This window comes from Silurus aristotelis (genome assembly GCF_946808225.1).
Source record: "Silurus aristotelis genome assembly, chromosome: 9".
Classification (NCBI taxonomy): Eukaryota; Metazoa; Chordata; class Actinopteri; order Siluriformes; family Siluridae; genus Silurus; species Silurus aristotelis.
The window spans coordinates 18583562-18598550 of record NC_139582.1 but is presented as its reverse complement, the minus strand read 5'-3'; the positions used below and the strand labels follow the sequence as shown (position 1 = coordinate 18598550).

Genomic DNA, 14989 nt, shown 5'->3' with positions numbered 1-14989 from the left:
TATTTTTATTTGATCATCTTCAATCGCTAGAGAGAGAGAGAGAGATGCAGGTATAGTCAAGCATAATGCCCACACAGCCTGATTACTATATCGATGCTTAGTTTCTTCTATCGTTAATCCAAAGTGACTAAATAGAAAATGTACTAGCAAGAAAAGAAAAAAAAAGAATAAAAAAATTAAACTAAATGGAGACACAGAGAGCATTTTGCTAAAATCAGGTGCAAATAATAAAGCTGAGCAGAGTCACCAGTGCGCGCGCACACACACACACACACACACGCACACACACACACGCGCGAGAGAGTTTCCTTCGGTGAAAAAAGTCACAAGTGTCAGGAACGCTAGCTACTGTATGTGCAGCTCAAAGGGATTTCTCAAAGTTAAACAAAGAGGGTGTGCCATTAATGGAATAAATAATCAAGAGAGTCACGGACGTTTTAAAAACAAGGCCATTTCCAGAATCAGTCGTCTTGTTTTAGCCTCGAGATTCAGACTTATTTCTCTGAGCAAAATATATTTCAAAATAAAACCTAAAAATAAAACCCTAAAATAAAATAAAAAGCATTATAAAAAGTAATAAAGCCTAAAACAGGGGTAAGTAAACACGATCATATTTACACTACATACAAACAGGCCATCCGTTACCCTTCATTCTTTTTTTCTCAGACACTCGCATGATGTTCTCCGAAATATGGTTTGGCTTTAGTGAATTTACACGTTTAAAGTGGCACGTCCTGTTTTTAATGGAAGATGATTCGAAATACTGGATCGAAATGGCAACGAATCTGGAAGCTTTAATCATCGTACGTGCATCGTATCGTCGTTCGGGTCGGTGTGTGTCGCGGGCAATGCGTTTTCCTCTCGAGTTCTAAGGAGGTTTTCAGTCGTCCAGGTGATTTTTATTTTTTTTTTCCTCCTATAATGTCTAACAGCGTTAAGAGGTCGAAATGACCGGATTTGTGTTCTAATCTGCGAGACTAAAGCACAAATACGCTCGCTTGATCTCTCAATCTCTCGCTTGTTTGTTTGCGGTTTAGAGGTTGTCCCCTGGTTGGTACTGGGGCTCCGTGGCAGTGAAGTAGTCCTCCAAAAACGCCTGCAGGTACTCAAACGTGGGTCTTTCCTCGGGGTCTCGCTTCCAGCACTGCAGCATGAGCTCGTGCAGAGAGATCGGACAGTCCTGAGGGCATGGCATTCTGTAGCCACGCTCCACCTGCTCTAAAACCTCCCGGTTATTCATCCCTAAAAAAAAAAAAGTAGTAAGTGTATAGTGAGTGTACAAAGCGTATTTAAACACATGAAAATAGAAAAACCCTTTCTATTGTTTTCTGTTTCATTTCCAAGCTTATCCGCTGAATCATGTCCTATATAAGAGTCATTCTGTACACAAATGCGACCAGAATGACGCTTTATATCTCACCTGGATATGGCACGCGTCCTTTGGTCACCAATTCCGTCAACAGTATTCCAAATGACCACACGTCTGATTTAATGGTGAATCGGCCGTACAGCGCGGCCTCGGGGGCCGTCCATTTAATGGGGAACTTGGCACCTAAAACAAAATGCAGGTGTAAGATTGCAGCCTGGTCTTGTCTGCTCTTACAGTATGAGAAGGTGAAATCCAATGTAATGTCCTGTTTAGAGACCATAGTGTTGTCTCTTAATGACTAAAAACGGATACTGACTCAGCACACTTGGTAAGACTAGTCCTATTACTACTGCTGCTGCTTTTACTACTGTTGCAACTACGTCTCCTACATCTACACATAATACTACTGCTTTTACTAGTACCACTACTTCTTTAACTACTACGTCTCATACATCTACACCTATTACCACTACTTCTATTATTACTGCTTCTCCTACTTCTACACCTATTACTACTGCTTTTACTAGTACTACTTCTATTATTACTGCTTCTCCTACATCTACACCTATTACCACTACTTCTATTATTACTGCTTCTTCTACATCTACACCTATTACCACTACTTCTATTATTACTGCTTCTTCTACATCTACACCTATTACCACTACTTCTATTATTACTGCTTCTTCTACATCTAAACCTATTACCACTACTTCTATTATTACTGCTTCTTCTACATCTACACCTATTACCACTACTTCTATTATTACTGCTTCTTCTACATCTACACCTATTACCACTACTTCTATTATTACTGCTTCTTCTACATCTACACCTATTACCACTACTTCTATTATTACTGCTTCTTCTACATCTACACCTATTACCACTACTTCTATTATTACTGCTTCTCGTAATTCTACACCTATTACTACTGCTTCTACTAGTACTACTACTACTACTTCTATTACTGCTACTTCTCCGACTTCCCCTACTTCTACTAGTACTACGACTTCTATTATTACTGCTTCTCGTAATTCTACACCTATTACTACTGCTTCTACTAGTAATACTTCTTCTATTACTACTGCTTCTACCAGTAATACTACTTCTATTATTACTGCTTCTCGTAATTCTACACCTATTACTACTGCTTCTACTAGTAATACTACATCTCCTACATCCACACCTATTACCACTGCTTCTACTAGTACTACTACTCCTATTATTACTGCTGTGCTTTTACTATTACTACTAATTCTATTACTTCTGCTCCTCCTATTTCTACCCATATTACTACAGATTTTACTACCACTATTACATCATTAAATTTGTATTCCTTTTCATGTTACTACTGATACTACTACTACTACTGCTAATACTACTACTATTACATATACAACCGCTCTTACATATTACTGCTGCATATTACTTTTACTCTAAATACTACTACTTCCCATCTTATGACTATTAATTATTGCTACTAGCGCTACTGCTAATACTACTACTATTGCTATTAACACCACTGCTATAACTGTGGCTACTGCTGCTGCTACATTACTATGAAATGCTGAGAATAAAATGCCATTAGCCTTCGAACAGAAGTGTTCAACGCATTTGTTGTTCCTGGGAGTTCCAGCACCTGCTAGACTGATAGTACTATATATGCCCTTTCCTCCTTTTACTCACCTTGTCTAGCTGTGTATTCATTATCCTCTATCAGCCTGGCCAGGCCAAAGTCTGCGATCTTGCATACTAAACTGTCGCCCACGAGGATGTTGGCTGATCTCAGATCTCTGTGGATGTAGTTCATTCTCTCGATGTAAGCCATGCCTGCAGCCACCTGCAAGACACCACCACGCATTCTTGGTATTCGATATCGCCGAATAGTTTTATCATTGAAGGTAGATTTGAGAGACGTTTTTCCTACCTGAGCTGCCATGTCTACAAGGTTTGGCAATTTCAGGCTCCGTCCTTCACCGTCCTTCAAAAAGTCCAGCAGACTCCCTGAAAATTTCATTTCATGGGATATCAAACATTTTGGATGAGAAATTTGTCACAGGTCAAACAAACCACAAATGTTCATGTGTTCTACTTACTAGTGCGATCATCTAACAGACCCCATTTCACCACAGGGAAATATTATAGGAAAATATTTACTATTATGTTATAAAGATTGTAATATTTTAAATTATTCTTAACTTTGAAAGGTTGTTCATTTCCAATAATGCCTGGTTCTGAAGAGTTTTATATCACAACTAGCAGTGTATTCATTAAGGAACCATGTCATTGCTTTTTATCCATTTATAGCTACATTTAATGTTGTGGACTTATTTTTTTTGCAATTTCTTGTTAATATGACAAAAGCTGACTGTTGTGGAAATGTTTCAATGATTCTTTTTATTAGTTGTCTGTTTTTTCCTAATGTATAATAGGAATTTTACTTTCCCATCAAGCAAATTATGTAAATAGAAATGCAGTTAAATTAAATAATGATTTTTGTTCTCTTTACCTTTGCCCATATATTCTGTAACGATGTAAATGGGCTCTTCAGAGACAACAGCGTATAGCTGTACTAGCTTGTCATGTCTCAGCTTCTTCATGATTTGAGCTTCCTCCAGGAATGACTCGGGGGACATGGTGCCTGGTTTCAAGGTCTTCACCGCCACTTTCGTGGTTCCGTTCCAAGTACCTGCACATTTTTTGCAAAATCTGAGAAACAAGCCACTGTCTAACACAGATGAATAAAAATCCTCTTCTGGTCTGATGCATTAAAATGTCAAGGAATAAATCAGCAGTTATTCACATCGACGGTATTTAAATGGACTGGGGCTTCAAAGATTAAGCTAAATCCTGGATTAAACCAGTCAGAAGAGATTATCCACTGATGAATCTTTCTCAGCCTGGATTGAACCTATCGAGAGTAATTACTACTCACCCATCCAGACCTCTCCAAACTGGCCGTTCCCCAAGCGCTTGATGAGCTGAAGCGACTCTCTTGGGATTTCCCACACGTCTTTGGTTTTGACGGACAGATCAGCAAGGCGAGGCATGCCTTTATGGCAGGGGACTATCAATCGACAGCATAGTCCCGCAGCCCTCGCTGTGAACGCAAACACAAAATGATAACGTGCTGTTAGAAATGTCACCGCGATATCCACGACAATGACCGCTTTGTTTGCTTTTTTCCCCACATACCACTCATTAAGTTACAGGTAATTAAATAGCGTATTTGGTCATTTGACACTGATTTACCAGAATAATGGTGAACAAGCTGTTGCAAAGTCTCAAACTGAGCCCGGGTGGTGATGTAGTAGCCTCCGTTGTCAAGCTTACGGATCTTATAGTGTTTCACATGATCGCCCTTAACGTCATCCCAGTCCTGTATGGATAAGGAATACGCTCCTGAAAGAGACAAAGGGATAGAACAAGATATCAGAGTAGGTCGATTATACAAAAGGTCTAGAACGATGTGTTTCTCCAAAGCACCAGTAACAAAACTCAGCTAAATGATGCTAGAAGCTATGGACTACAAACTGGAAGATGGTGTGCTCAAATTCAAGCACTGCCAAGGTGGCATTGGTTTCTTGCATAAGACCTTTGATGCTTAACTATTAAGTTTTGGAATAAAGTGCGAGCCAAATCAGCAACTCTCAAAGAGACCTTCCACCGCCACTTTGCATGTCGTCAGTTGAACATATTGGATCTGTTTACGTCAACATCCACCTTGTCTACAACGCTGCACCCAACCCCCAACTTGGCAACCTCAACGATGTCTCTGTTATGCTAATAATGTAATACAGACCACTGCTAAAAGCATGCCAAACCGGTTCTGAAACTAGTGGGAACCTAACCTCAAGGCACTGTTTTGAGCTCCACGCTGGTGTCTCCACCAACATAGAAGAGTAAACAACATCTAACCTCACAAAACTGTGTATGTGTTTTGGCCCTGGAGGTAAATATGCGTCTTGAACTGGTGGCTCAAAGGTAAGCCTCTGGTTTACTTATAAAAGTTTGCTCCAGCACCGCCAAGCTGTCAAGGGCACCGGATCATGGCTGTCCCTGTGCTCTGACCCTGACTTCCCAACAAACTGAGATACACGAAGAAATATTGAGCTCTAATCTTCTACTCTTCTGCCCCAGTATATCAAAAAAACAAATTGCCCAAATGCATGGAAATTCCAAGACCTTGCTGAATGGAAGTGATTACACCAGTTCAGATTGGCAGTACCTCTAATTCTAACCTCTTAATACCGGTAACCCTCAGGACTGTGTGTTCAGTCAGCAGTTGTCACTCTGCTGACTCACGAATGTGCTGCAAAGCACAAATACATCATCGATTTCTCTGATGACAATTCAGTCGTGGCCTTGTAAGTAATAACAAAAGTCAGCATTCCTGAAGGGAGTTACGGCAGCATAAGGAAAATGTTTTGTCCATAGTTGCACAATTGTCTTGTTTTTGTGTTTGTTTGTATATTGCAGAAAACACCGTCTGCACCCTACAGACCACTTTCTCATTTTCTGTTGAAGGTGAGGAAAGAAAAAATTCAATAAATTCTACAGGAGGACTTTAACAAGCGTCCTAAGCATGAAGCTCACTGGTATAAAAACCAATAGTGGATATTACGACATTTTGTACTCTAACTACCTACCCTTTGGGACAAAAAACACACCTGGCACTTCCCACATAGGGTTGCAAAGGGCAGGAAATTTCCTGTACATTTCCGGGAACTTTCTATGGGAATTTTGGGGAATTAATTGGAAATTTGGTAAAATGTATATAAACTGGGGGGGAGTGGTGGCTCCAGCGGTTAAGGCGCTGGGTTGCCGATCGGAAGGTCTGGGGTTCAAGCCCCGGTATCGCCAAGCTGCCACTCTTGGGCACTTGAGCAAGGCCCTTAACCCTCTATGCTCCGTGGGTCCCTTACGAGGGAAATATCAAGGTCCGTGACGTCGGAGTGACGTGGGGCCGCCTTCCCGTGGGCTCACCACCTGCAGGAGGGACCGTAAGGGACGGTGCTGTGAGGATTGGGCAGCAGTCGAAGGCGGGGGCCTGCTTAGACTGCTGCCTGCTTAGACTGCTGCCCCCGCGACCCGAATTACGGATAAGTGGGAGAAAATGAATTATATAAACTGTATTATATACAAACAGTTTTACATACAATCTTACCACAGACATTTTTGTGTGACTCAAAATGCATGTAGAAGGCATGGCCTCATTAGCCCCCAGGGTATAAATTCAACTGAAATTGCTAGTAATCTGGATGTTTAAACCAAGATTATCCAGCAATTTAAGATTTAATTCCCATATTTCCACTTAATTCCCAAGGTAAGTCTCCAGCCTTGAAAATTCTCAGAATTTTGCAACCCTGATCCCACCACCACTATTCTGCCGTATGTAATCCAACATAGAATGCACAGTCTAGTTACCTTTAGTGGTTTCACTTTCCCTGATGAGAAAAGTCCCCCGAGGGTTTCCATTAGACAGCAGCTGCCTCTCTGCATCCTTACGGCCAAGTTTCCCAAAGTACCAGCTGCAACGACAAAGCGGGAACGTTGAAGGAATACACTATTACCTTGGGAAATGCCATTAAAGTCTATACAGTCTGAAACTAGACCCAGTTTGCTATAGAGGTTACACTTTACGGTGCATTATGGGTATTCTGTACCCATTTTGGATGCTAGTGAAATGCACAGTACATTCCTGACTATAATAGAATAAAAAAAAAACAGATTCTCAAAATAGTGCCCTATGCTGCGAACAAGTGGTTAGGGCTTTTTTCAGAGCATACGAATTGAACTTACTCCTCGGCTTGGATCGAATCTACTGGAGCCACGTAATTGCTGGGTATGTATCCTGTTCCACCTGTAGTGAGGGAGCGAGCCTCCCACCAGTCTCCTTCCCTGTTAGGACAGCAAAAGAAACACAAATTACAGTATAAATATACTGGATATCAGAAAGATTCTATGGTCCGCGCTCACCAGACTGTGTACGTCAGGGTAGAGTTGTTGACCAGGAGAATAAACTGTTCATGTTTAGGGTGTAACACAATCTGCGCTAGCCACACGGCACTTATTTCTCGTTCAGAATAAAATAAGAGAGTTCTCCGAATAGCAGAAAATCTAAATTAAGGTTCATATACCAGCTAAATGTGTAGTCATCCTCAATAAGAAATAATGTAAAAAAACAAATTCTGCTCAAATTTTACGTGGGGAGAAGCACTTTTAAGGCAATTTTCCCTCTTTGTAATGTATTTTTGTGAATAAGAATTCGTATTTATCTCCTATGCCTCCTTAGACCTACGGTATATGTAAATCACATCTGTTACAGAAATATTTATTTTCATTTGTGGAAATTTACAAATGGTGGAATGGCATTCTACTCACGTGCTGTTGAGAATTTGGAATTTTTCTCCTTTCCGAAAACTGAGATCATCCTCCGTCCTCGCCTCGTAATCATAAAGTGCTACAAAGAGTGTAACTCCTGCAGATGTCAATGAAAGAATACGAGATGTATATAAAAAAATAAAAGACATTATATGGTGAAAGTTTCTGACCAATTAGAACTCAACATCCCTGTAGCATAATGATGCCTATTAATAGGTGTCCTGGGCGTGTGCCAGGGGAGGCAATAACACAATACCTGCATTTATTAGCATATAATTCTTACAATGAAAAAAAAATTCATAATACTATGCGTATGATGAAATTGTCGGGCAATACGTTCACGACTTGAAAACGTATCACTGGCCCATGTGTCTCATTGTGAAAAAAACAAAGTGTAGTTCAAGATCCTTATAAAAAAATCACCTGTTCCACCACGTGAGCGCAGAGTTCCCGAGTGCGACGAGCTGTTCACGCCGCCGAACACCGTCACTGTGTTCTGACTGACAGGCGCGTGGAAGTTGTTGTAGTTGGGGATGGCGGTGACCCCAAAGCTGGGGTAGTGTTGGGGTGTTGGGTTGGCCCCATAGCGGTACCCAGCGTGCTGAGACACACTCGTCTCTCTCTCATCAGTCAGTTTAGTTGCCTCTTTGTCCTTACATTGTACACAGCCCATTATCTAGATTCTGATTGGAGGAGAGTGAAATCATGAACTGTAACCTGTGCTAGAGTTATGAATGTAGCTATGAATGTATGAATTGTACAAAAAAACAACAATATGGTGCGGATATTAAACATTCCCCATTGCAAAATTTTACCTAACATAGTTATTATTATTATTATTATTATTATTATTATTATATCAACGAATGAAAAGTTTTCTTCTGATCACCTCAAAATTGGTGATGAATATTGCAAACAAAGTGATGCTGAAATCTCCCTTTTCCAATTCCCGCAATATTTTACACTGATTTCGAGAGACATCAATTTTCTGATTTATATTTGTATGTGTTGAATTTCATTTTTGATGCTTACATTTCATACAGAATTAATGGCACTTTTTCTGCAATACTCTTAAATCATTTATATTTGAAAAACTGTGTGTAATAATTTCAGGAACGTGAACGGATTCCCGAAGATGTAAAGCATTAAATTCACATCCAGACCTGAATAGTGACGTTTCATAATAGCCTGCTCTCTGTACGTTTTTGATAAATAAGGATCACAGGCATAAGTGCAGCACACTTTAAGACAATTTCTCTCACCAAGCCGCAGAATAATATACGACCTGATACAGATGTGGTTTCAGGTACAACGCCGTGACTCCAGTGTCTGCGCTGGTCTACATTTTGTTCCTCTATGAATAAAATCAACCAGATGTGCGAGGCATTTTCAGAACATATCGAAGTTATGAATTTAGAACACAGGCGCAGGCTACGCCACCACTCTAGCTGTTACTATCGTCGCACTGCTCTTTAAAAAAAAGGCGTCGTCACTGAGACTCAGTCGAGCCTCTGATGGCACAGACGGGTGGAAAAGGGACACATAAGCACACAGCAAGAAAGAAGAAAACGCAAACAGATGTCTATTAGACATACCGCGGCGAGCACTGGGGCACCACAGCCGAGTATTTGCATTCCATTCAATTAAAGATGGAGTAAGAACATCGACGATTGGCTTCTCTCAAATACCCAGGCCTGAGAAGGAAAGTAATAATAATACAGTGGGCTTGTTTAATTCTTTATGCACATGTGGACCAAAAAAAATACAGCCAGCTTAATATACAAGACAGCTCAATTATTATTAAAATAATCAGACAATGTTATAAACATGTCATAAACATAATATACTTGTTATATTAATATCGTATTGAAATAGGTACAAGCTTGAAACACATTTGAAAATACAGACAGAACGTTTATATTTTTAACAGACGTAACAGTGTGTCTTGTTTACACTTTGTGTCAGTGAAAACAATGTTTTTCTCGGAAAAGGCGGGAGAAATGACAAAACCTGTTAGCAAGGAAAGCAAGTTTGACTCCAACAACGTCGTCTGGTTGTCGTTTAGCAAACAATAGGACTGAGCTAGTTCTCCTGCTAGCATTAATCATGGTGGACGATCCAGTTGTGAATGAATTGGGGTTTGTGATTTCCTTCGATTTTGGAAATAAATATCTCGGGAAACAGCTTGTTATCAATGGCACCAGAAGTCGAATTTTTTGCTTTTCACCTTCTCTCTAGAGCTTGATCCGATTTCTCAACGGTATTCCCGAGGTGTTTCACAAGCTGCGACATTCCGTTGCGTCAACACCAACATTTTTGCATTTTTTGTATGGATGGACATATTAATCAGGTTGAAAATGCTGTTTACGTAGACACGGTTATTGTTTCCAAAAATGAAACAGCTGTGTTGTTAAAAATTATACAAGTTATACCAGTGGGCGGGGCTTCGGTTCCACATCAAATAGTGCTTATTTCAAGATTTGTGACTAAATAGTTTTATAAAGAATTTTATACAATGGTTATAAATTTATAATGACATCATGGCTATTTAGTTATAGCAAACCTGCATTCTTCTCACAAAGTATTTTTTAACTTAAATATGCAAATCTTCTTCTTCGGCTGCTCCCGTTATGGGTCGCCACAGCGGATTATCAACGTGGATATGCAAATGATTCGGCTTTTAGATTAATAGATATAAGTAGGATTGTTTTCTTACAGGTTTGTGTCAATCTAAATTTGTGTAAATAGGAAATGTTTTTAACATCCTACCACACCAAGGTGGTCCAACCACACCTTATCCTGAAATGTAATAACTAAAATACTTGTTATTATTATAATTATTATTATTACTATTATTATTATTATTCAAAACAAAAAAAAGAACGTATTATTCAAGATTTTTTGTCAGATTCAATTTAATGTCTGCAATTATATTTATAATCATGGATCCTTCATGAGTCACTTGCCCTTCAAGCCAAACGCTGACTTGACCTTCACCAATAGTGTGAATATTTTTATTATTGAAAATAAACAATAATTTATGGATGAAATTCTTCATTCCTATCACTCCGGAATTTCCAGATGAGATTCTGAAAAAAACAATGATACAAATTCCACGTTTGTCAGGTGTCTTGATATCATATAAAATCTGGATTAGAAGCTTTTGTGCTTCTTTCAAATGAGGATCTAAAAATAGTTTATGGTTCATGAGGTCAGGTAGGAATAACGAGCGGCTAAATTTAATTATTTCGCCGCGTGGTACAACGACGGAGTGCAGGATGTTCTGTCTGAAAGTACACAATTATAGCACGTATATCAAAACTTTAATTTGCACTCGTCTGAAGAACCGGCTCTCTGGCTTACTTTCTCATTTCGTTATAAAAACACACGTTTTAATTTGGCTGTAAAAATAGTAACGAGCTTTTTCTTCTTTGTACACGATCACAGTTTGTTGTATTTAAGTGAACTCCTATACACTCTCTCAAACTGTAGCCTTGTAGTAGCTCAGCGTAGCTTTCGTTCAAATCGATTCGACAATCTGTGATTCATTTCAGTGACCCTTCGAGAATATTTTCTGTCAGACTACACGAGACAGAACCCCTCACCAAAATCCTGCCTGATGGAGCGTTGATGCATTGTCTATGTCAGAGTACATAATGAAGATCCTGTGATGATAAACACATGGATAAATTGTTTACGTTCTGCTTACAGTTGCCGTGATCGCATTTCGAGGTATGCGTATTTGTTTTCTATATGTAGTCCTCCTGTAACGTTTGCACAATTTAAAGCCGGGTTTTTATTAATTGGCTATAAGCAGCGTTCACATGGCGAAATGTTCAGCTGAATTGTGATGGATGCCAGGACTTTTACTGTCACATTGGCAGTAAATATCACCATTTTGGTACTAAAGTTTCACATTGACACTAAAAAGGGTCTTGTTGGAACTTCACAGTGTCATATGGTATTGTCATATTGGCACTAAATTGTGTCTCATTGGTACTATGAAACAAAATATTGTCTAATGGGCACTTGACAATGATACTTGACAATGATGGTGTCAATTTGGCATGAAATATTGTCACATTGGCACTAAATAGTGGCTAATGTGTACTAAATTTAATAATATTGCCAAAATCAAAATGGCACTATATTATTATATATATATATATATATATATATATATATATATATATATATATATATATATATATATATATATCGTCAAATTGGCACTAAATAGTGTCACATTGATATTAAACCACATACTCGCACTAGATTGTGTCGCATTGGTACTAAACAACATCACTTGCACTATATATATTTATATATCAACAATTTGTCGCTAAATAGTGTCACATTGGTACTAGACAAAACATTCTGGCATCAAATTGTGTCACATTGGTACTAAACTATACTATATATCACCAATTTGGCACTAAATTGTGTCACAACGGTACTAAACAACATATTGGCACTCAATAGTGTCTCGTTAGTAATTGACATTACTTGGGCATATAAATATCGCCATATTTTAAACACTCGGCTCACAACCAACTAATTATTTTACACTGCGCAAATATTTGTCTGAAATATTTTTGTTGTTTCCAATATCCACAATTTTGACATGAATGATAGAAACCAAAGATCCTCGAGCGATACGACAATGTAATATCGATACTGAGATATGGTCTGTTTCGTCTTGTGTACATTTTTCAATCATATAAATCCTGATATGAGCTGATTTTATTCTTTTTTACTTCTAGATTACTGCAGTATTGTTTCATAAATATCGTGGGACATATTATGGTACTTGGTAGTATTGTGATGTGACTTTTGCATGGAATAATCTCCAAGCCTTCCTCTAAATGTGTATTCTCCTACCTAATGTTCAGATTTAAGGAGGGGGAAAAAGCCAATGTTGAGTTGTTGCACCAGCAGCAGGCCTTTCAATCCTGCAGCCCAGTACACATCATCACAACACACTTCCTCCAAGAGATGTGCACAACACATGAATAATGTTTGGTGTGGTGTAGTGTCCAGCTCTGTTTATTTCCAGAGCACAAAAAGTAGACTGTCCTTATCAACCATCTTCATCATGATCATCTACAATGCATGCACACTGATACACACAAAGCACTGTGTGTAGCCTATATACGTGCTTAAATATGTATATAGAAAGCATGCAATTATGGGGTTGTGAAAAAAGAGAGACATTGTGCGCATTTCTGAGGCTTTTGTACGTCTAAAAACAGACGCTTAGTGCCATGCAGGCAGGGACACAGAGGCCTTTTTCTTTGCGATTGTCTCCCACATGAGGCCATTTCTGCTGCGCATCAATCCGTGCTGCAAAGACGATCAGGCATCTCTCTAACAGCGTCCTCCACCGAGCACCATTTTTCTCCAAAACACGATCAGGGAGATCTATTCTACACCACAACACCCAGATGCAATGCACAGACCATCTACATAACAAATATCTCGATCACCATGCTGGGCTTTAATTCATTTTAACGTGACGCCCGTATTTCCCTGCACCAAACACATACACACACACACACACACACACACACACACACACACAAACGCACGCACGCACGCGCGCGCGCGCTTACCAGGACAACGATCTCGTTCACTCCTGCGTAGAATCAACAAGAGGTGAGGCTTTATTATGTGTTTTTCTCTGCTGTTATATTTCGGTTATTTCCATCGGGTTTCCGGAGTGGTAAAAAAAAATAAATAAATAAAACCAGATAAATATCACGCCGCAGCCTGTGAACGCGCTCTTGGGGCTGCTCCCCGTCGCCGAAATGGAACAGACGTCGGCGAGGAGACCGAGGCTGTGATTGACGTACACTTAAGCCAATCAGATCCCGAGCGCGCTCTGCGTCGCCGCCCCGTCGGGCTCCGCCCCATTTTCTGCTTAGTCCCTCCCTCCCTGCTATTACGCATGCTAATGCTGGAGTCACGAAGAGGCGCGCGCGCGTATGTGTGTGTGTGTGTGTGTGTGTGTGTGTGTGTTTTGTTGTTTTGTGCTTAAAAAAATAGGCCTAATGTCGCCATTTTGTGCAGAAAAATAATAAATAATAATAAAGGATTATCCGAGATGCTGCTGTAAAACCTTGAGCTGGAAACTAGCGCAAAAAATAGATCTTTGGTCGCCATGGCAACCCCCATACCCATATAACATATATATAATAATAATAATGATGATGATGATGATGATGATGATGATAAAAATAGAGCTCAATGTTATTGTATATGCATATCATGTATTTTCTATATACCAACATACACACACACCTTCTCCTTCAGTGTTTTTATATATATATATATATATATATATATATATATATATATATATATATATATATATATATATATATATATATATATATATAATGTTCAATATTGCATATTAATTAAGACATCCAAACTATGAAAACAATGTTAAAACCAAAAGTCTCAGATTTGAACTCATCAGACCAAATGACAGTTTTCCACTGATCTAATGTCCATTCATTGCTTCTTGGCCCAAGCAAGTTTCTTCTACTTGTTCTTATGAAGTAATTGTTTCTTTGCCACAAGTCAACCATAAAGGCCTGATTTACTGAATAGGGGATATTAATATATCTGCCACTTGAACTGCAGAAATTTTTTTACATTTTTGTAAATTAGCGGTTTCTAAATATGGTGATTCTAATTAACATATCTCCTGCAGCAGAGGTAGCTCTTGGTTTTCCTTTCCCAGGACTGCCCTAATGAGAGCCTGTTGCAGCATATGTTTTGGAGACTGCACTTGGGATACATTTAAAACTCTTGAGATTTTTCCAATCTTCATGTTCATGATGAACCGTCTTTTCTCTTTACTTAACTGAGTCTCTTGCCATAATAAAGATTTGGATAATATAGATACATTTGTAGTAGCACAAACAGGGCTGTTGACTCTGTACTCACCCTTTCCTTTGCACAAGACAACTGATGGTCTAAAGCACATTAATAAGGCAAGAAATGTCACAAATCAACTCATTAGCAGGTGAATTAAATACCATTCTCTGTGACTTCCTCATGAATCTGGTGAAAGAATGTCATGAATGTGTAATGCATTTTTCAAAGAATAATGGAGCTACTTTGGACAGTCTAAAATAGAAAACATATTATGGGTTGTTTAACACATTTTTGTTTAATAATCCCATACATGTTCTATCATAGTTTGGGTATCTATCTATCTATCTA

General features: G+C 39.0%; 1 protein-coding gene across 3 annotated transcripts; it reads right to left on the bottom strand.

Annotated features, from left to right (window-relative positions):
* Nucleotides 1-896: 896 nt before the first annotated feature.
* fyna (FYN proto-oncogene, Src family tyrosine kinase a) lies at nt 897-13601 on the bottom strand. 3 transcript variants are annotated; one of them, XM_083550314.1, is made up of 13 exons: nt 13369-13601; nt 9352-9450; nt 8180-8439; nt 7757-7853; nt 7175-7273; nt 6800-6903; nt 4625-4774; nt 4308-4472; nt 3882-4061; nt 3300-3376; nt 3059-3212; nt 1421-1552; nt 897-1242 (listed from the first exon to the last, which is right to left on the bottom strand). In XM_083550314.1, the coding sequence occupies exons 3-13, from the start codon at nt 8427-8429 to the stop codon at nt 1034-1036; spliced, it is 1617 nt and encodes a 538-aa protein (XP_083406440.1). In that variant the 5' UTR covers nt 8430-8439; nt 9352-9450; nt 13369-13601; the 3' UTR covers nt 897-1033. The 3 variants fall into 3 exon arrangements, with proteins under 3 accessions (XP_083406440.1, XP_083406438.1, XP_083406439.1); XM_083550312.1 differs by having other exon boundaries at nt 3059-3376; nt 13369-13592; XM_083550313.1 differs by having other exon boundaries at nt 3059-3376; nt 13520-13558.
* Between the last annotated feature and the right edge of the window lie 1388 nt (nt 13602-14989).